This window comes from Papio anubis, chromosome 12 (genome assembly GCF_008728515.1).
Source record: "Papio anubis isolate 15944 chromosome 12, Panubis1.0, whole genome shotgun sequence".
Lineage (NCBI taxonomy): Eukaryota > Metazoa > Chordata > Mammalia > Primates > Cercopithecidae > Papio > Papio anubis.
This window is the reverse complement of record NC_044987.1, coordinates 119,970,943-119,993,479: the sequence shown is the minus strand read 5'-3', so window position 1 is coordinate 119,993,479 and position 22,537 is coordinate 119,970,943. Positions and strand designations below refer to the sequence as shown.

Sequence of the window (22,537 nt, the reverse complement as noted above, 5' to 3'; positions counted from 1 at the left end):
TAGAGGTCCAGGCCTTGGGTGGCACCCGGGGCCACCCACGGGAAGTCCTTTCCCTCCATGCCTAGCACTCTGTAAATGTTGACCTGCACAACTGCTGGCCTTCGAGGCGGCTGCAGTTATTACCCTTTCTCCGACCTGCAGGCTCAGGCTCGGACAGGCACAGCCACGTGCCTGAGGTCTCAAGCAGCAAGGGTGGAAGCAGGCACCGTCCTCGCCCCCAGCCTCACCCAAGCTTTCCCTCTGTGCCCAGTGGCAGTTGTGTGGCGCCGGCCTGAGTATCAGGGCCAAGGGGTCATGCTGCTTCTGAGTGTGCAGCCGCTCAGGAAGTGGAGGCAGCGGGCACGTTCCCTTAAGGACTGAGAGCCGGGCCTTCCCTCGGGCCCCCATGGGCAAACTGGCCATGTTGTGAAAGGGTGTCTGTGGCTGGAAACGGAGTGACACTCCCACCCACATTTTGGGAGTCCCTCCTGCACCTTGGTGGGCCCTCCTGTAGGGGAGGGGATGTGGTGGGCGCCCACCCCAGTGTGGCTTGAGACAGGGAGAGCTGCTGCCCTGCTTAGGGTACGGTGGGCTCAGGGTGCCCACTCCCCCAGCCTCCGCTGAGGTCCGAGAGGGAGTCCACTCGGTCCCTAGATCTCCAGGCTTCTCCTCCCTGGGTTTCTCTAGCCTGTGGGATTCTCAGAGACCTCATGAAACCTCAGCAGAGTGAGGGCTGGTCACCCTACTCTACAGATGAGAAAATTGAGTTCCAGAGCCCCGCGTTGAGTCAGAGACTGACCCAGGACTCATATCTTCCACCACCAAGCTCAGATTTCATTCTTTTATAAGAAGCTGGAACAAAGGACCCCATCAGGTCCTGTGGAAAGAGGATGGCTCGCCCCAACAGGGGTCCCACAGCTCAGCTCTGGTTCCTCCCAGGGACTGGACACCTCTTCTCATGGTGCAAGATCACTCAGACCCCCGGGGTCCTCCATCAGCCCCCAGCCCACTTGGCCTACACCTCGGCCCCTGGTTGTGATTCCTGACTGAGCAGCCCGTGTCCTCGAGAACTGGCGGAGGACATCTCAGCATATAAGCCTCATTTTCCCCTGTGGGAGGCCCAGGTATCCACAGTCACTCCGCTCTCAGAAGGGCCACCACAGGGGTGGCTCATGCTGCCCGTAAGCCAGTGCACACCCCTTGGGTCCACCCCTGCTCCCCCGTCAGGGCAGCGTGTCCCGCACACAGTAGCGTCCTGTGCACTGGGGCTGCGGCTCTGCAGGGAGCCTGTGGCCAAGGCTGGAGCTGCATGGAGGGAGGGCAGAGGAGGCAGCGTCTGGAGGCTGTGATTCGTCTAGAATATACCTTAGGGAACCCCTCACTTCTCTTTGTAGTCAGACCCATTTTCACCCTCCAGAGCTCCTCCCCACTGCCCCCCAGAATAGCCGTGTTCTTGGCCCTAAAGCCCATTTCAGGGTCAGAAAACTGGTGAGTGGTATCTCCTGGAGTTACACCCCCAGTCCCCTGCAGCTCTCCATCCAACCAGGGAGAGAGACCCTGTGGGAGGTTCCGATGCCCTCTCCTCAGTGCCCTCACCCCGATTTTCCACAGGCCTCCATCAATCCTGCAGGAGCAAAGCTTCCCTCAATGACTCCAGCGACGGGAACATTACAAACGCCACAGACTCCTACCTCTTTGTGCAAAGATAACCCCGCATTATTGCCGAGATGCCTTTTTATATCTTGCGTTATTTATAAAAGCATGATTCATTTAACAATTATTGTGAGATGGAGAAATGTTGCCTACTAATATTTAAATTGCAGTTATCTAAAGCTACGAGGGAAAGAAACAAGAGCTGCTATTTTGGATCTGGTGGGGGATGGGCAGGAAGAATTCCGCTCCAGCTTGTACCTGCCCTGCACCTGCCACCCCTGCTCCTGGCTTGGCCCCCGCTGGCTCAGGCTCCTGCGTACACACTTTCTCAGCATTCAGTCTTTGTTTCTGCAAGATAAAGTGGAGCTTGGGGCTGCTGGGCCACCGAGACCCTCTAGAGTTTCTTTTCTTTTTTCAGCTTCCCATGGGCCTCCAGTCTGAACAGAGTTAGAGCCACCTCCTGTGTGTTTTGTGTTCAGGTGGAAATAGGCTCAGGTGCTCCCCTGCATCTACCCCTGAAATATGGGGTGGGGCCTTAATAAATCTCTGGGATATCAGGGCATCCTCTGCCCCAAAACCCTGCGAATTTTCTTGGCATTGCTTCCTACATCCCAGCATTTTATTTTCTTCCCTTCTGGTTTGGCTGTGATCACGCTCAGGGTTTTGCCGCGGGTTTAAGTTGAAGGTACCGCTCAAAGCTGGCCCTTGTGCCTTCCTCAACTTGGAGCTCCTTCCTGGCAGGAGGGCCCGGGTCTGAGTTACACAGGAGCAGTGTCTTGGGGAGATGACCCTGTCCTGGCCTGGGTCAGGACCCTGTCTCTAGCGGTCCGATGGCCTTCCACTACCTGCAGCCACCTGAGCTGCCCAGAGAGACTGAGAATGCCTGTCAGGACCTCCCTCGTCACCAAGCTGTTGTAGTAATCCCAATAATGAACAGTCAGCAATAATAAACAAACTTCAGTCGTGGTCATGGTGGCAGCAGCTAACCTCTGTTGAGCGCTCACCGTGCGTAAGTACTGCACCCAGTAAGCACGTAACCCCCCGAGCAGCTCCTTGAAGTGGCCACTATCACTGTGCTTGCTTTGTTTTTGGAGATCCAGAGTCCAGGGACATTTTGTGACTTGTGGACAGTTGCCTTGTGGGATTTGAACCCAGGAAGTCCAGCTGCAGATGTTGCAGAGACGCTCTCAGGGTCCCTGGACCACAGGCCTCCCTGAGAGATGTGACGTGCCCAGCTCTCTTCCCTGAGACCCAGCCTCATGGGCTCTGCCAGTCAGGGTCTGGGTCACCAGCAGTAGAGTCCACCCTGGCTTGTTGATGCAGGAGAGGGAAGACTCTGACAGATGTCAGGCAGTCACTGTGCTCCAACAGGGCTGGAGAGCCAGGCCCGGAAACTGCGGCAAGCCGGGGCAGCCAGTCGGGGCAGCCAGTCAGGGCATCCAGCCACAGGTGGGCTCTGTGGAGCACCTGGTGCCATGCACAGGCAGAGGTGCTGGCAGGAGCTTGACATTGTGCTGGAACCGCGTGCCACACCCACTGGCTTCGGTGAGTTGCTCCTCCTGCATCAGTGCCTTCCTGGTCCATGTGTCTGATTGGCTCGAACTCGAAACCCCAGCAGCCGGGGAAGCTGAGAGATGAGCCCTCGCTGTTTCCAGGCAGGACATGGGGTGCGGGGAACTCCAAATGCAGTGAGGATGCTGAGGACGCCGGCCCGGCTGCTCTGCAGATGCAGTGAGGATGCTGAGGACACTGGCTCAGCCGCTCTGCAGATGCAGTGAGGATGCTGAGGACAACAGCCTAGCTGCTCTGTAGATGCAGTGAGGATGCTGAGGATGCTATCCTGGCTGCATCTGCTCATGGGGCAAGGCGGGGCAGTACAGACCTTCTCAGGGTCTGGGGTAGCTGGTAGCATGGCTGTGGCTTAGCACAGGCCTCCCTGGGCCTCCACTGGGTGCATGCAAGGCCCTGGGCAGAAGTGGGGGTGGGGGTAGGATGGGAGCTGGAGAAGGAAGGTGGCTTCTGGCCTCAGGTGAGCAGCACAACTAGAGGCTAGCCTGGTGAAGCTAGTAAAGTGCTGTGGAACACCCAGAAAAGAAGCTGGGACTCACCCCCTCTGTTAATTCACTCATGCATGTATTCACTCATTCATTCGTTCATTCATCTCCAGAGCACTAAGAATCACTGCCAGCGTGCAGGGCAAGGAGGAGGGCTGGGCACAGAACCTGCCTTCGAGGAGCTGCGAGGCTCCTGGCTCCACAACATGCCCCGAGGGCTGACGGCTGCCACAGGAGCCCTGAGGAGAGGGGTCTGTCTGCTGCCTAGATCAGTCAGGGAGACTTCCTGGAGGAGGCAGCACCCAGAAAGATAAAGTGAATGCATTGTGAGCAACAGACCAGGACTTGTTTATTATAGAGATAGGGCAAAGCGGGAGGATTGCCTTGCTATCTGCTTACAGATTTTTTAAAAATTAAATGTATTCATTCAGTGATCACTGACACTGCCTCCAGGTACTACTGTTACAAATATTAACTTACTTTATCCTTATGACTCTCCTGTGAAGTGGCACCATTAATATCCCCATTAAACAGACTAGGAGACAGAGGCAAAGAGAGGTCACGGGACTTTTCTGGGGTCACAGAGCTAAGATTGCCCCCAAAGTTGTCCCCACAGTGTTGCGTGCACCAAGCCCTTCTCCTTTGTGCTTCAGACATGAGCTCGGGTAGCTCTACCCTGTGGAGTAAGTTGTGCTCTTCCCACTTTACAGATGGGGAAACAGGGTCAGGGGGTGTCCAACCAGCCCATGGCTGCAGGGGGCATGAGACAGAGTCAGCACCCAAACCCACATCTTGACTCCCACGTCCGGTTCTTTCCAAACCACATGGGCACTGAAGCCACAGCAAGTGGAGGCGGGTGTCTGATCGCCACTGAACAGAGGGTGTTTCTGAGACCCGTGCGCACCTCTGAGTCTCGCCAGGCACGTTTATAACACCTGGTACGGCCTGTCCGCCAGGACTTCAGAGCACCTTGAAATGTTCTGATGTGCGAAGAGCTTTTTTTTATGCAAGAAGTGAAATTATTTTCAGCCCGTTGTCAAGCAGTTGTCAAAAGACATGGCAAATAAAGGGCTTAGTGAGTCTCAGGGTTTGAGGGGGTGGTGCAGTGTATGGGGTGAATCTGTGGGGTGCTCGTGGGCAGGGGGTGCAGGGAGGGAGGGAAAGGGGCACGGGCCTTTGAATGTCACTGGCTCACAAAGCACCAAGGGCCAGGCACTGGAGCTGGGCTGAATGGGCCTGAGTTGGTGTCTGCAGGGCCAGGTTTGGTGACTGAGAGTTTGGGGTTCATTTGGGGGTGACCCTTTTCCTTTCTGGAAACTCTGACTTCAGAGCCTCCCTCTCCTCTTTTCTCTTGGTTTTCAATCTGTCCATGGACAACAGACAGACTCAAAAGGTGCTCGCCTGCGTTTTGGGATGGGTGGGCATGTGGGCAGGCAGGCAGATAGCTTCATCACCAACCACTCCCATTGCCACCCTCTCTGCTACCCGCCTGCCCCCAGCCCAGCTCACACCCAGAAGTTCTTCCCCTCCAATCTCTCCCTTTTCCAGAATGAAATCCGTTTGAAATAAAACCTCATCTGCATTCAGTAGGAATGTGGCCAGCACAAGCCTGCAGCGTCGTTGTAGGCCCTCCACACAGGACCGCTGTAGGAACAGAGGGTCTAAAGGCGGAAGGAAGGGAAGGCTCAACCATGCTGTGGGCATTTGGGCTCCACCGCATGGAAACCTATGTGGGTGCAGCAGGGATGTCTGACCCTTCCCGGACCCTGGGCAGCTTAGCGCTCAGCCTCTCTGAACCTCGTCCGTCTCGTCTGCCAGCCTTCCTGCTGGTCTCAGGGACCCAGGATGGCAGTTCCACGGGGATATTCCCAAAGCCTGAGGCTTTTCTCGGAGAAAAAGATTTCTGGAAGCCTCAGGGGAAAATGGGTTTTTAAGTTTCATCTTTTATCTTCGTCTTAATTTTCATCTCAACCACTAGCGCTCGGTCGTCCTCGGAATCCTTGTTTTAGAGATGGGAGCGGTGCTAGTGAGTTCCTGGAGTTCTGCGAGAGGCTCTGCTCCCGCCTCTGCCTCTGCTGCCCCAGCTCTCCAAGGTCACCTGGTCTGTGGCAGGTTTCTGGGTCTCCGTGGCTCGGAGGGTGAAGGGCCGGGCCTGCGTGCAGATAGCAGGAGGGTGCGAACCGTCTACCTGGGTCTCAGGGGTGCGCCTGTCTCCTGCGATAACCCAAAGTGTGGATGTCTGTGAGAGCCCAGACCCCAAACACTCACACCAAACGTTTGTCCACGCAGAACTTCCCGCCCAGCCAGGCAGGCAGGGCAGGCTTCAAGCTGCAAATGCGCTCATAAAACGAGGGGCAGAAGGAATGCTGATGTTCCCATGGACACATCCCAGGGCTGGAAGAGAAATATTCCCCCAGGAGGGCAGGGACGGGGACACCAGATGGAAACCGCCCTGGAGGCTGCACAGGGGTTTGTGTTTGTCGAGGCAGAGACTGTGCCTTCAGCGCCAGACTTCCCGGCAATTGAGGAAGTGGTCTGCACCCACTGGGGACGGGGGCAGGTGGTGGGTGTGGGGGAAGGAGGCTCATATAGGCTGCTGCCCGCGTCTGACAGCGAGAACCCCTGCACACACGTAGTGAGCCCCCTGTCGCTGGAAGTATCCATGGAGAGCCTACCACATGGCCAGGAGGGTGGTGTCAAGAATGACCCAATACCCTCTGCAGGATTTCTGTGGGGTTGACCAGAAGACCCCCGTGTGGCAGAGCCTGGCCCAGGGCCAGGCACTCAGTAGGTCTGTGCATGAGACTGATGGAGCCACTGCTGCTCCTGATCTTTGTGAATGGTTTACTCAGCCTCCTGCGAGTGTGGGCGGGAAAAGTTGTCTGCTTATTGAAAGAATTGAAGGTGTCTGGAAAAGGGATCCTTTAGCCTGGGGGTGTTCCCTGGGTCGCTCAAATCGTCCAGTGTCCAAAGCCTCATCGTGCCCCGCCCCTCACCCCTGCACAGCCTGAGAAGCAGGCCTGGGTCTTCAGATCTGGCTGGCTGTCTTCTGCACATGCCCCCAAACCGGATGGGACATGGGGTGCAGGGGTGGGGGTGGATGGGGCAGAGGGACACCAGGGATGGAAGCCAGCCGTGTTCCTGGTGACGGGGCCTTGTCTCGGGAAGGCTCCTTCCCTTCTCCCTGGGCAGCTCAAGGTTCGTGGAACCCCTGCCTGGCCTCCTGCTTGTGGGCACATGCCCCTCCAGGAGCGGCTGCTGCACACACACATGATGGCGGTCGCTGAGGGTCCTGTCTGGGCCAGCTGTGGGTGCCGCTGCATGGCTCCCATTCAGAGGTTCTGGATTCTGCTCTGGTTTAGACGGGGCAGGGCCTTTTCTTGGTCCTTTGGCATATTTGACATTGGAGGCCCCTGTGAGGGGAAAAAGGCTCCATCTTGTCCCCTGCATCTGTCCAGAACAGATGCAAGATTGTCACATGGCCCCCGGGAAGTGGCTTCTTCCCCACACCCTCCACCCAAGGTCATCCGTGGCCAGCAAGGCAGCTAACGATGACAGGACACCACTGGCCTCAGGCCAAGGGCCATCCTGGCCTCACCAGCCCAGAAACGTGCAGGCTCTGCCCGCGCTGCTGCAGGCCGCAAAGGCAGCAATGCCAGAGCAGTGATTGGCTCAGAAACTTGGCTTGGGATGAGGCTCTCTGCTTTTGGGAGGGAATCGATCAGTGGCAGATGGAGGGGGTGTTGAGCGTCACTGAGTCTCCCCGAGAGTTCCCTGAGCTTTGGTGAGTTCTCTGGGCTCACGTGGCTGAGCACACGACCAGCCGGGTCCCCCAGCCTTGGAGGAGCTCCCTCTACACACCAATACGGACACGGTGGCATCCCCGTCCCAGCCTCCCAGCGCTCGCCAGCCAGGGCAGGCAGCCAGGCCAGCACATAGCAATGAACTAGACACTCACCATCTGGAAAGCTTCTGGCCCCCCTGGCTGGTCCACCCTGAGGACACATCGTCAGGCCTCTCAAAGTAGGGGAGGCCTTGTGCATCTGAGGAAGGTTCTTCTGGAAGCCGTTGAGCCTTGCTCAGAGTGTCCAAGTGCATGAACCCTGTGGGACACGCTGGTGACTCTGACCTCAGAACCATTTCTTAATGCAAGTCTTAGAAATGGCTTCGACTCACTCGGTTTTGTGATTTGGCGACGCATGGTAGGGTGAGAATGTCACCCCTGGCAGAGTTTTGACATGGCTCATGAGTTGAGTGAGTTAAATAAGAGATGAGGTTTATTGCTATTTCTGGGTTTCTGTGGGGTTTGTTTGTTTGTTTTTGGAGACAGAGTCTTGCTCTGTCCCCAGGCTGGTGTGCAGTGGACAGTCATAGCTCACTGCAGCCTTGAACTCCTAGGCTCAAGCAATCCTCCTGCCTCAGCCTCCTGAGTAGCTGGGACCGCAGGCGCACGACTACACCCGGCTAATGTTTTTAAATTATTTTTCATGGAAACGGGGTCTCACTGTGTTGCCCAGTCTGGTCTCAAATTCCTGGGCTCAAGCAATTCACCCGCCTCCACCTTCTGAAGCGCTGGGATTACAGGCGTGAGCCACCACGCCCGGCCAAGAGATGCTGTTCGGGTGCTCAGCTGATACAGGGCGTACCCTCAGTGATTCTGTGGCAGTCTCTGCTCAGAGGCCCTCACCGAGGAAGGCCGCTGTCCCGTCCCCGGTATGCCTTCGGGGAAAGGCTCCTGGGGGAGGCCAGCCTTCTCGTTCTCACAGCGCCATTTTTATTGACACGAAGTGTGTCAACCATATGGAATTAAACTTCAGTGCTCTGGTTGCTTTTTCCTTGTCTTGTCTCATCTTTCTCCGATTTTGGGTGTGTGTGTGTGTGTGTGTGTATGTGTCTGTGTGTGTCTGTGTGTGTGTATGTTTTAAATTTCTGAAGCAGTTCTCTTAGCAACCAGGAAAAAAAAAAAAAAACAGCACACTAAATTACAGCCCAGCAGAGGCATCAGACAACAGAACCTTGCCCCTGGATGCTCCATGTAGCTTCAGGAAGCTCCTTCTCCTGGTGTAGAAATAATGCACTGTCCACCTGCCATAGGGCACCAGCCTGCATCCACTTCTCTGTGTTCGCTTTATAAATCTGACTTTCTCCACGTAGGGCTTCCAAGGGATCGCTTTCCTCTTTTCTCTTCTTCTGCTGGGTTGGAAATGCCTAAAGTGACCCTGAGGAGCTCGCTTTTATCAGCTGCCTGGAATCGGGGCCATCCTTGGCAGGGTCTCAGTTTAATTGTCTTTTTATCTCTCTCTTTAAAAAAAAAAAAAAAAAAAAAAAAAAAAAACTAGGAGGGGGTGGAGTCCTGTTTTTTCCAGGGTAATTACCTCGATGGAGGGGGAGCCAGAGAAGTCATGGGCACTTGTGTCTGATTCTTTTGAACAGAAATATAGGTCGTGTTCAGAAATTCCAGAATGCTGGCCATGTCTGCCCAGGGAACGTGGGTCTGGTGTGAAGCTTATCTGGTACTTGGATGCTTCCCTCCCCCTTGTCTGTCTTACCACATCTGCTAGCTGACAAACAAACTTGACTTTTTCTTTAAAATTTTTTTTTTAAAAAAAATAGAAAAGCACAGTGCATTATATTTAGGCACAGGCGCATGGAGCGCCCAGCACCAGCCCGAGTTTCCTTGGATAACTGGGGCTTGAGATCACTCATGCCTCCCGGCGTCTCCCAGCTGCCAGCTCGAGGACGCCTGATCTGCGTTAACCCTCCGCGGTACCTCTTCCTCAATGCCCTGAGCACAAAAGCAGAGTAGCCCGGCTCACATGACGCGCGCCGCGAGAGGTAGCCGGGTTTGAGAGCAGCCCGTCTACGTGCAGTTGGTTCCCAGCTGACAGACAGAATATGGGGTGGGCTTTGTCACCAGCACGCTGGGTCTGGCATGCCCAGCTATGCTCGGAAGTGCACCGTGCCCAGACACCCGCCACCTCTCCCCGGGTCCCAGCTGCTCTAGCACCGAGGGGCCGGGCTGCACGCCTGTCCTTCCTCCCATCCAGGAAGGTTATATAATGAGCGGACCGCTGCCAAAGTCAGAGGGAAAATGAAGTCTTTGTTAAATGCCTTCACCAAGAAGGAAGGTAAGGAAAAAGCTGTCGGGAGCCGGGTGCATGGGAATTAGCAGCTGCTTGCTGATTCTCGGGGTAGGGGAGAGGGAGGACTCCAGTTCCTCCTAAAATTGCCAGTTGTTAATCCCTGGCATGTCAGGGGATAATGACTTTGGTTTGGGATATGGTTTGGTTTGAGTTGGTCCGGATGTAACGCTGTGGAAGGTCTTGCCTTATTGTGTGCTGCTTTCAAGCCTTCAGCCCTTGTGGGATTGCATTCTGGAATGGCCATCCGTGGGGACCGTGCCACGGAGCGTGTTAGGAACTAAGTCCTGGGGAAAATAAAGGAAGTTTTGACTGTAGTCCTCAGTGACCAGAGAGCTGCTAGGCACTGGCCAAGGCAGGTTGGGGCACATGGCTGGCTGCACTGAATGGGTGGCTACCTTCCGAGCCGCTCCCGGCTCTCCCATCCCTGGGTTGCAGTTACATGGAGTGGATGGGAAGGGAGCGTGGCCAACTTTAAAAGTGCACATGCTCTTTGTCATACCTTGTGTAATTTTTATTGTGGGGAAAAAATGTATAAATAAATGCATGTAAGCCAGCTAAGAAAATATCCACCTACTTAGAGTGTGCAGATTGCCTGAAAGAAGGAAACAGTTTGGTGGAATATTAATCATTTTCAGACAGAAAACGGTTATTTTTAACCCTTTTCACAAAAATCATCATTTCCATGGATGGTTCCAGTTTTGTCAGAGAGCTCTCATTTTAGGAAATCAGATATCATATAAAGATGTGACTTTAAAGAAATGAGGAAGGTGCTTCCCAGCCCCAGCTTCTAGCAAAATAAACACTGAAGACATTTCAGTACTCAGGAAACTAATTTAATATGAATCTTGGTAATTAAGCGAGGTGATTTTCGTTAAAATGTTAAATGCACTGATGTCACCGGTGAGATTTCGTTTGAGTAACTTGCCTGGTCCACAGAGTAAAATGTATTTGAAAATGTCCCAGCTCTTTTATTCCTTAATCCTCCAAGGGTGGCCCCCCCATGCGAATTCTTCCCCTTCTCTAAGTCCCTACTCTTCTGACAGAGTCTTAGGAATGTATATAAATAACCACCTTTGTCTGTGCCCATTTTCTGACATTATTCACCAGAATTCACCTTCCGGGACTTCGATTTTTATAATCCATGAACAGCCTGAAAATTTGGGTGTTTTGGGGTTAGGTTAATTCTGTATCTGTTCTGTTCTGTTCTATAGACTTCTCTTTCCTAATGAGTTTATCTTAGCAACTGCCAGGACTCCCCCAAATGCCATCACTTGCTATGAAGGCTGTGCACACCTCCCCCAGTTACAAGGGTCAGAAAAAGAGAATTGGCTGTATTGTCAGGGCGGAGAGGCTGGGCGTGAGGCAGTCGGCTGTGGGAGGCAGCGTTTCCGTGACTGGGGGCCCTGTGATGTCTGCTTCACGTGGGTAGGGAGAGCCCTGGCCTCTCCTGGGTGCCCCAGGAAGCTGGGGGTTCTGCGGCTGCTTCCTGCTGGCTGTGTCTGTTTGAGATTTTGGCTCTCACACCAATACAGTCTTCCAACACGTAATCTCTGTAAATGAAAGATAATCGCTCTCTGAGACTGTGGGCTCATCAGCCCTTTGCAAGGTCTTTTAATCCACCCGCCCAGCCCCCTCCAATGACAGGCAGTTCCCAGATCACCCGGAAGCCCTCTGGGCCAGTCGTATCTTTGTAAGCCTCCATGCGAACACTCAGTGATCTACAAGGTTTTTTTTTAGTCTCTGCCGGTCCAGAGGGAGGGTCACCAATGTGGTTTTCCCTCATGACCAACAAAACACAGACTCGGTGACCTGTCTCAGGGATGAGGTTTTACTCGTGGGTGGTGGCTGCGGATCCCAGGCCAAGCCCCTCGAGGGTCTTTGGAAGGAGAGGTGTCCACGGAGGGTGCCGTCAGTCTTTTCCGTTCCTTGTCTCTCCCCGGCCACCTGGGTGGCGTTCATGGATCCATGTGCTTTGAGAAATTAGGAGTGGGATCAAAGTCGCCGCTGAGGAACCCCGGCTGCTTAGCAGGGCATCTTCAACGACAGAAAGGCTTCACAGAGGAACCAGATCAGAGCAGGTGTGAGACCGCGACCTCCCCAGTGTGCCACCTCCAGGTTCTTACCAACAGCAGGCACTGACGTCCGACTGTGCCAAGTCCAGTGTCCAACCTCAGGACGCTTTGCGCAGCTCTGTGCGGCTCCCCAGGCTTGGCTCTAGCTCTGTCTCCAGGGCTGCCCTGTGTCCTGGGGAGGTGGGGAAGGTATGCTGGGTCTCAGCTGTTTCCCGTGAGCAGTGCCAGCACCCTCCATCCCCCATGAGCTCTGCCAGCACCTCCTCTGTCCTCAGGAGCTCTGTCAGTGCCACCTCTATCTTTAGTGAGCTCTGCCAGTGCGAACCCTGTCCCCCATGAACTCTGCCAGTGCTACCTCTTTCCCCCAGGAGCTCTGCCAGGACCACTTCTGTCCTTAGTGAGCTCTGCCAGCGTGACTTCTTTTCCTCATGAGCTCTGCTAATGCCATCTTTGTCCCTGTGAGCTCTGCCAGCACCACTTGTTTCTCATGAGCTCTACCAGCGCCATCTCTGACCCTCATGAGCTCTGCCAGCACTACCTCTGTCCCTCATGAGCTCTGCCAGCACCACCTCTGACCCTCATGAGCTCTGCCAGTGCTACCTCTGTCCCTCATGAGCTCTGCCAACTCCACCTCTGACCCTCATGAGCTCTGCCAGCGCTACCTCTTACCCCCATGAGCTCTGCCAGCGCTACCTCTGACCCTTATGGGCTCTGCCAGCACCACCTCTTACCCCCATGAGCTCTGTCAGCACCACCTCTGTCCCCCATGAACTATGCCAGCACCACCTCTTACCCCCATGAGCTCTGCCAGTGCTACCTCTTACCCCCATGAGCTCTGCCAGTGCCACCTCTTACCCCCATGAGCTCTGCCAGTGCTACCTCTGACCTTCATGAACTCTGCCAGCACCACTTCTGTCCCTCATGAGTTCTGCCAGCGCCACCTCTTACCCCCATGAGCTCTGCCAGTGCTACCTCTGTACCTCATGAGCTCTGCCAACTCCACCTCTTACCCCCATGAGCTCTGCCAGCACCACCTCTGTCCCCCATGAACTGTGCCAACACCACCTCTTACCCCCATGAGCTCTGCCAGCGCTACCTCTGACCCTCATGAGCTCTGCCAGTGCCACCTCTTACCCCCATGAGCTCTGCCAGTGCCACCTCTGACCGTCATGAGCTCTGCCAGTGCCACCTCTTACTCCCATGAGCTCTGCCAGTGCTACCTCTGACCCTCATGAGCTCTGCCAGCACCACCTCTGACCCTCATGAGCTCTGCCAGTGCAACTTCCTTCATGAGCTCTGTCAGTGCCATCTTCGTCCCTGTGAACTCTGCCAGCATCACCTCTATCCCCCGTGAGTTCTGCCAGCACCATCCATGTCCCCAAGACTTTCATCATTGCCACCTGTGTCCCAAACTACTTGTGAGATTCTTCTCCTCTGAGGCATGAAGGTCCCCCCAGACCCACTCCCAGGGAGGACGTGTGTTTTCTCTTGCCTTGCAGTTTGTCAGATGGTAGCCCTGGTCCTGTCAGTGCAAACTTTGGAGCCAAGCGTGGCTTAAGCCTAAGGGCTGAATCCTGTAGCCGGTGAAAAGCTGCTGCAGGCGTGATTATCACGGGCCGGGAAGAAGCCCGTGCCTTTGGCCAGCCGGTGGTGGTGGTTTCTGCTGTTTCCTGCAGAGCTTGGAGGGCTGCCTTTCAGGAGGTCCTCTGTCTTGGAAAGGATGCTTGCCGTTTCAGGAACTCTGGGTGACCCAAGGCAGCTGTGGTGTGGCTGCCACCCCTCAAAGCTCCCAGGGGCTGTTGCTCTCATTCTGAGTCCCTGGGCTCATTGAGTCAGGAGAGTGAGGGCCTGGCCCCGTCTAGAGCTTTGTAGGATGTCAGATAAGTGGTGCTCAGCTCCTGCCTCCTCATACAGTCCCCACTTGGTGGGAGGGAGGAAGGCGCCTTCTTAGTAAAGACTGAGATTGAATCATCCAGCCAGTAGACTCGGAGACTGCATGGTTGGCTCAGGCTGCATGGTAGAGCACCACAGACAGACGGGTGGCTTAAACCCCAGATCTTGGCCGGGTGCGGTGGCTTACGCCTGTAATCTCAGTACTTTGGGAGACCAAGGCAGGCAGATCACAAGATCAGGAGTTCAAGACCAGCCTGGCCAACATGGTGAAACCCCGTCTTTACCAAAAATAGAAAAATTAGCAGGCATGGTGGCAGGGCACCTGTAATTCCAGCTACTCAGGAGGCTGAGGCAGGAGAATTGCTTGAGCCTGGGAGGCAGAGGCTGCAGTGAACCAAGGTTGTGCCACTGCACTCCAGCCTAGGTGACAGGGTGAGACTGTCTCAAAAACAACAACAGCAGCAACAAAAAACAAACAAACAAACAAAAAACAGATATTTACACCTCCCAGTCCCGAGGACTAGAAATCTGAGATCAGGTCATCGCAGGGCTGGTTCCTCCTGAGGCTCCTTTTGTGGCTTGCAGATGCCACCTTCTCCCTGTGTCCTCGTGGGGAGATCCCTCTGTGTGTGTGTCCTCATCGCCTCTTCTTATAAGGACCCCAGTCCTATGAGATCAGGGCCCCCACTAATGCCCCTCCACCCAGGTTATCTCTGTAAAGACCTTACCTGCAAATATTGGCGCGTTTTGAAAACGGGGGGTTAGGACGTCAACACATGAACTAGGGGGACACAGTTCATCCCATCACAGAGGCCCAGCTTAGGTTGTGGGGAGGGGGGCCCTGTAGCAGGCAGCTCGGTGCACTCCTGCTTTGTGTGATGGCGCGGCCCATCCTTACACATGCCCAAGCCAGCCGGATGTCTCACGGGCCAGATGGAAGCTCAGACCCCGTGTCCCTTCCATGTGAAGCACTGGCTTGAGCTCCTTGCCATGGAGACGTTCTGTGTCCCCAGCCTGCCTCTCTGCTTCCGTGTCAGGGGTGAGTTCTGGGCCTGGTGGAGTCCAGCTGGGGTCTCGGCCCAGAACTCACAGCTCCCCTCTGCTGGGCTCGCATGGGGGCTTGGACGCACGCAGGCCTGCACCTCCCTAGGGTCCCCACCCGGCTGACCACGACACGGATGCACTCACCGGCCTTTCTCGCTGTTCTTCTCCCCAGTGCCCTTCCGAGAGGCCCCGGCGTACTCCAACCGCCGGCGGCGGCCCCCCAACACGCTGGCCGCCCCCCGGGTCCTGCTGCGCTCCAACAGTGACAACAACCTCAATGCCAGCGCTCCCGAGTGGGCCGTCTGCTCCACGGCCACCTCGCACCGCAGCCTCTCGCCCCAGCTGCTGCAGCAGATGCCCAGCAAGCCTGAGGGGGCCGCGAAGACCATCGGGAGCTACGTGCCCGGGCCCCGCAGCCGGTCCCCATCGCTCAACAGGCTGGGCGGCACAGGCGAGGACGGCAAGAGGCCGCAGCCTCTCTGGCATGTCGGGTAAGGAGTGCCACATGCCAAGGGGAGGAAGACCACCATGTGCTGGGGGTCCCAGCTCCTCCAACTTGGGGCTGGCCCAGAGGTTGAGAAGGAAAGAAGGAAGCCCATTTTATTCCAATGCGGGTGTTGAGGACACTTTCATGCCTGAGTTTTGCCGAGTGTCCCTGCTGACACGGTCTCCCGCACAGGGACTGGGGTCACCTTCCCGAGCCTCATGGAGGCCCATGATGATAGCTCGGGGCGGTTATGGAGGCTGAGCTGAGCGTCCTGGGGTGGGCTGGGGATGCGGCTGGCGTCTTGGGTCCCGTTTCCTTTCCTTGTGCACTGACTTTTTGGTCCTAAGTGAAATGTCAAGAGGCAGAGAGGCAGGGCTGCAAGCCTGGTCAGGGGGGCGTGCCCTCCCGAGGGCCACGTTTGCAAGCCTGCAGACACACCGTATCCAAAGTGAGGGTGCACATGGGGGTGGCAGGGAGAAACCCGGCCCAGAGGAGAACACTGGGGGCCGGAGAGGCTGGCTCAGGGCGCTGGTGTCTGGCTGTCTCAGCAGCTGCAGGGATGGTCTCAGGTAGTGCTACCCACAGGGAAGCTCTTGCAGGCCTGAGCCGAGCATGGCAGGAGCACAGAGGGCAGGTCCGTCAGTCTCTGAGGCAGCCCCAGGTGACAGGAGCCTGTGCCTTGTTCCATTTCCTAGACAAGGATGTGGGCAGCATAGGGCAGACTTTGGGACCTGCCTGTGGTCTCCTGCCCAGCACCCCATTGGGCATCCAACTCCAGGTCTGGGTCTCTCCCGACTCTCCTACCTCCTGAGCAGCCAGGGGAACTGGATTTGCACTCAGAGCTCCCAAGCAGGTCTCTGCCTTTCTCACACCGCCTCCTGGAATTTTCAGGCGAGGAAGAGACTTCCCAGGGGTCCACTCATTGTCGGGGCCCCAGGTGCTGGGGTTGGTGTTGGTTCCAGCCATGAAAGTTGCGCCTGCAGGGGCAGCGGCCATTGCCACAGACGCCTCCAGGTTCTCATGGGCACTGCTGCTCCAGGAGACCACCGTGCTGGCTTCCTTGCTGCAGGATGCCTCTATGAGGAGCCCAAGGTCACACAGCCGGAATGTAGCAAGGGCAGGACTCGGCACAGGCCCCTGGCTCTGGAGTCTGGGGACTTGGCACTCCCTCGGGTTTGGGCCTTGGACTTGTGCTTCCCCGGCTGTTGCCGTGTTTTCGGTGATGTCGGCGTTCAGTGCTGGGGCCCCTGACTCTCACCCCCATCCTACCTGCTTCCTGTTTCCTCCCTGGCCTCAAAGCCTCTCGGGGTCCACAGCCTGGCTGTGGGGAGTCTTGCAGGCCTGGGTCACGCTCTGTTGCCAGCTAAGGTCAGGGATGTCAGGGAGGAAGACCGCCACCACCCCTGCCCCCAGGGGCTCCACGTGGCAGGCTCCACGTGAGTTGGAGGAGGGGTCAGTGCATCACATTGTCCCAGGAGGGGCTGATCACCCTGACTATGACCAGCAGCCCAAGCTTTGGAGTCATAGCCAAGGAGGCCGGGGGGGAGAAGGTGCCGGTGAGAGCCCACTTCTCCTGGCCCCTAGGCAGGGTCCAGCCCTGACCCTCTTAGAGCTGGTGGACCCCCATCCTCTCAACGCTTTGGCCTTTAGCCCATGGACGCTTCCCACCAGAGCCAAACGAGGAGGTCCAGCTGCCTCTGGTCTAGATTCCTGCTTGGAAGGACCCCGAGGGAGGAATCCCAGGTGCTGAGAACAGTGGGAAGCTAAATTAAAGGGCTCCCCCGAGGCAGCCAATTGCACTTCACACACTTAGCGAGACTTCTGACTACAGTTTTAAAAAAGTGTGTGTCCCTTTCGCCCAGTACAAAATCTAATAAGAGAGCAAAGGCAACGTGGCCAGGGACTTGAGCCAGCTGTAGACGAGATGTGACTCAGGAGAGAGAATCTGCCAGGTGTATTGCAACTACGGTCTGACCGTCCCTGTTTCCCTTTTCATGTGTGGGGAGCAGAGGATGGAGTACACGTGCATGTGTGCATTTTTGTGTGTGCATGCCTGTGTACGTATGTGCACGCATTTTTGTGTTTTTGTGTGTGTGTGTGCATTTGTCTTCGTGCATGCAGGTGTGTAGACATGTGTGTGCATGTTAAGGAGAGAGAATCATTGTGTATGTGTGTGTGGTGTGTGTGGTCATCAGCCTGCCTCAAATGCTCATTGCCTGGCCTCCTGCATACACGCTTCGGGACTGTACCGTTGTATAGCTGTGTAACCTTGGGCAGCTAAAACCCAATCTACCTCTTCTTTGTCAACTATAAAACAAGGGGCCGGGTGCAGTGGCTCATGCCTGTAATCCCCAGCACTTTGGGAAACCAAGGTGGGTGGATCACTTCAGGTCAGGAGTTCAAAACCAGCCTGGCCAACACAGTAAAACTCCATCTCTACTAAAAATACAAAAATGAGCTGGATGTGGTGGCACACGCCTGTAATCCCAGCTACTCGGGAGGCTGAGGCAGGAGAATCTCTTGAACCCGGGAGGCGGGGGTTGCAGTGAGCTGAGATGGCACCACTGCACTCTGGCCTGAGTGACAGAGCGAGACTCCTTCTCAAAAAAAAAGGTCCCAGAAAGACCACCTTCAGGTTTTTCTCGAGATCAGCTAAAGTCGTTCAGGGTGGCCGCCTCACACAGCACCTTGTCCAGCCAGGGCTCGTTCCACATTGGTTCTTAGAGTTCAGGTCCGTGTCCAGTCCAAGGCCCAGAGCTTGGCCAAGACTGTCCCCTTTGTCACCCAGAACCGTTGGTAGAGTGACCAACCATTCAGGTTTGCCTGTGATGCGGGACTTCCAGTGCTAAAATCAGGACAGCCGGTCCCCCTAACTGTGGGCCACTGCCTGTCCCGAGTCGAGGGGCCCTGTTCTTACCTGGTGGCCCTGACCCGTCAGTCCCGTCAGTCCTGTCTTCCTTGGCCTCATTCCCATCTTTTTCCCTTTCCCCACCCCCTCACAGCCTCCCTGTCCATATCCATCTGTCTGGGACTCAGCACCCTCAATGGTAGCAGTAGCTGTGCTGCGGGAGGAACCCTCTGGGTGGGCACTAATGAGCTGAGAGGTCCTTCCCTCAAGACCTGTGTCCTAACTAGGACCTGCCAGTGGCACTGGCGTCCCCTCCTATGGGACAGCAGTAGTGAGCATTTGCCTTTGAGGCGACCAGGTGGGATGGAGAGTTGGAGGCAGGCATGCTTCTCCAGACCTCTTTTTGAGGTCCCCTGGGATGAGAGTGGACCATGCGGGTGCCATTGTTGTGTTCTGTCCCTGCATAGGACCACATGCACTTGGGGGGCAGAAGCATCTTTGCACGGTGAGGGGGTACAGAAGGGAGCCAGTTCATTGCACATTGTTTGTTTATGGAGCAGTTACCCAGGCCCATGCCGGGCACAGGGACATTCAGGTGACGCAGCCGGGGTGCAAAGGCTGGTGCCCTGAGCACACTTGGTCTGAATGTCCTGCGGACGAGGTACAGCCAGGGGAGGGGGCCCGGCCAGAGCTGTCTGCTTCCTGGCTGTGGACTGAGGGCCCAGCGTGGAAGTGGCCTTTACTGAGATAGGGAAACGCTCATTCGGCCAGCCCTGGTGATGCTGGATGGTGGATCACAGGGCTGTGCAACCCAGCCCAGGGCCTTTTGGAGGCTCCAGGAGGTGGCTGAGCCCCTCTGCTTCTTGTTCATCCTTGAAGCTCAGAGCACAGCCCCATGCCTTGTGCGCCTGCCCTACTATTCCTGAAAAGCCAGCTCTTTCCTAGGGCAATGGGCGCTGGCTGTGCGGCACTAACAGGGCACTTTCAGGGAGGCTGCTAGCTCCCAGTATCTGGGGCCCTGGGTGCCCCAGAGCTCTTTCTGGTTGCCATCAGAAGCATAGGTGACAGCGTGCTCTCCCTGCTGTGGAGGGGAAAGCCCTCCCTGCTTCCTCCTGTCTCGGGGGTGGGGCAGCTGCCCATCAGCCCATGCTGAGCAGCCGGTGCTGACCATCCCCCAAGCGGTGCTGACCGCCAGGGTTCCCTGGCTCTGCCTACCCGCCAGGTGACTTTGGGCAAGTCACTTGTCGGTTCTGTGCCTCTGTTTTCTCCTGTGTAACGTGGGGCTGATGACTTTCGCCCCCTCCCGTGTGTGCTGGGTGGATTAAGTGGCATTCAGCACCCGCCCTGCACTGAGATCCACAGCTGCTCATAGAGAGTCTTCAGTTCTGCAGAAGCGTTGGCCGCTCTTAGGGTCGTCTTCAACTTCATCCTCATCGTGGACAGTTTAGAAAGGCCCCGCTGGCTCCCGTAGGGCAGGGATCAGAGGGCATCAGGTGTTATTGTCCCGGTGGCAGAGGCCTGCTTGGGCTAAGAAGCAGGGGAAGCAGAGATGGCCAGGTAGGAAGAGGGTGACTGTCCTGGGCAGGGAGGTGACTGGCCAGGCCCCGTGTCCCCCTGCTCATGCTCAGCACCCCTCTCGGGCCAGACTTATTTGCCTAAACGCTGACCCAAAGACCCAGAAACCTTGGCCAGGACTGCAGTGGGTGTGGCAGTGTGGTCAGAACCAGCCTCAGGTCACTCCCTCAAATGCAGCCTTGATGGAGTTCAGGGAGGCCTCCCAGCCTCCCCAAGGCCCCCACTGGGACTCCTGCTGGCACCAAGCAACCCAGTGCCTCCTGGCCTGGGCTCAGAGCTGCGGGCAGGGTCTGCTTCCTGCATGGAGGTGCCAACCCTGGTTCGAAGCCGCCCTGAGCCAGTTTGCACAATGGTGAGCACCCCGAGGAGCTCGCCGGGCCCAACCTGGGAACTGGTGTTGCAGTGATGGCGTAACAGGAAGGGGGCTGCAAGGGGTGTGAGGGGGCCGAACTGTGGACGGTCAGTGTCTGCTGGGAGGTGAGGGCTCTCAATGGAGACACTGCAGGGTCCCTCACTGCCCATCACTGCACAAGCTCCTCCTGGGTGAACCAGAACCTGTGGCAGGGCTGTCCCTCTGAGGCAGAGAGAGGAACATGCCCCACTCTTGTCCCTGCCCCCATCCTCCCCCACGGTCTCTCCTGCCCACCTGTCCCTTGTTCCTCCCCCCTCCTTCTCCTCCTCATTTTTTTTTTTTTTTTTTTTTTTTGTGTGTGTGTATACGCACGCGCTCCCGTCCTCCTAGAGGTGCTGGCCCAGGAGGGTGGGAGCCAGTGCACCTGCACAGCTCTGCTCCCTCAGGTATGAGGCTCAGCCAGCTCCGCATCTGGGGGGCGCCCTCTGGTGGCGCCCACTGGCACTGCTGGGCCACGATCTGAGAACATTCCTGAGACACCCGAGTCCCTGCTCTAGGAGTGCGTGGGGTGGGGGCATCCCCGTTCCTTCTGGGTCTCTCCCAGCTGCCAAGGGGCTGGTTGGCCTGCCCAGGTTCAGAACAACTCTCGATGTATTTCTACAAAGTGGCAGCCGGTCCCAAGGGCTGCTCTTGCCTCACCCACCAGGGAACGTCCTGGCCACCCTCTCTTTCAAGAATGTTTCTTGGGTGGGGTCAGCTCGGCAGGGAAGACAGACTCGTGCTTTCGAGTTCAGCTGGTGGAGATGAATGCTGCAGCCCTGTCCACACCTCGTCCATTGCACGCATGAAGGACAGTGGCACCCACCTGGCCACACAGGCAGGGGCTGGACCCCTGCAGGACCTGGTGGGGCTCTGGGAAGCCCGTCTTTGGCCTAGTGACCTCTGTTTTCCTGAACTTGGCATGGGAACTGAGGTGCAGCTGCATTCAGGGTTTCAGGTGGATGAAATGGGCAGAGGGGGCATTGGCCATCCCGGGATGCTGCTGGTGAGGGGCCAGCAGAGCAGTTTTGAGTCAGTGCCAGGACTGTGGCTCCTGCTTGCCCTCCCGTGCCCCATCATCCTGACCTAAAAAGTGGGGGTGGCTGGGCCCTGCTGGCAGAGTAGGGGTGAGGTGTGGAGTTGGGAGCTCTCCCAGTGACCCTGACTTTCTCTTTTCTTTTTTTTTGAGACAGAGTCTCACTCTGTCGCCCAGGCTGAAGTGCAGTGTCATGATCTTGACTCACTGCAACCTCCACCTCCCAGGTTCAAGTGATTCTCCTGCCTCAGCCTCCCAGGTAGCTGGGCTTACAGGCGTGCTCCACCACGCCCAGCTAAGTTTTGTGTTTTTAGTAGAGATGGGGTTTCACCATGTTGGCCATGCTGGTCTCCAACTCCTGACCTCAGGTGATCCACCCGCCTCAGCCTCCCAAAGTGCTGGGATTACAGGGCTGAGCCACCATGCCTGGCCTGACTTTCACCTGTGCCCAGGATTAGCCTGGCAGGGAGCCGGGGCCAGATGGAGGGGCAGCCAGTGTCCTGTGCCCATCCCTGAAGCAGTCACTGCAGCCAGCAAGCTGAGATGTTGCAAATAATCCTGGGTCCCCATTGTGCATCCTCAGAGATGCTGTCACCAGAACCACAGAGGCAGTGTGAAGCCCTCAGGCCCGCCCGAGACGCGCAGGGCTTGGGTACGGGCTGACTTTCACAGACCTGGGAAGCCAGGGAGGGAGGCAATGTTGACCAGACAGGAGATGACACAGGGTCTGAGCCTTCAACTTTAAAACAACTGTCAGCCCAGCCAACAACATTTAGTAACGTTTGACAGACGCTAAGGGCTTGGGACTTCCTGCTTTTGCTATGCTGCCCTCTGTGCCAGAGACCTGAGCTGACAGCTTTCTCTATTCCCCTACTGCCATCTTCTGTATGAGCCATAACCTGGGAGACACACCCACCTCGAATAGGTCCCAGGCCTGGGTGATTGTGCCTCTTGATACCTCCAACTCTCTCACAACTCTACACATCAGGGGCTCCCCCAGCTCCCCTGGGATGGCCACAGGGGCACCTCAGTGGGGCTCCCCACCTCCACCTTCTTGTCTGCTCCAGTCCAGCCCTGAGGCTGCATCCAGGGTGAGCTGGTGCTTGTTCCCCGGCACCACTGTGCCGTGTGGCATCCATTTCTCCCCGAACATCCCTGCAGAGCCTTTCCCATGGCCTTGGCCTTCTCTCTGCACCACCCGGCTCTCCCCTCTTTTAGCCCTTTGTGAGGAGGCCCTGTGGACTCTAACCTTGACCTCAAGTCCTGGCCCTAAAGCAGTCACTGCAGCCAGCAAGGTGAGACGTTGCAAATAATCCTAAGTCCCCATTGTGCATCCTCAGAGATGCTGTCACCAGAACCACA

At 56.5% G+C, this 22,537-nt stretch overlaps 1 protein-coding gene across 8 annotated transcripts in view; it reads left to right on the top strand.

Annotated features, from left to right (window-relative positions):
- Window positions 1-22,537, top strand: part of SHANK2 (SH3 and multiple ankyrin repeat domains 2) — a 661,289-nt gene that overhangs the window by 291,019 nt on the left and 347,733 nt on the right. For all 8 annotated transcript variants that reach the window (XM_031653797.1, XM_031653801.1, XM_031653800.1 and 5 more), the window contains exon 12: window positions 15,011-15,329. In XM_031653797.1, the coding sequence (XP_031509657.1) occupies window positions 15,011-15,329 (319 nt within the window). The remainder of the gene's footprint in view (window positions 1-15,010; window positions 15,330-22,537) is intronic.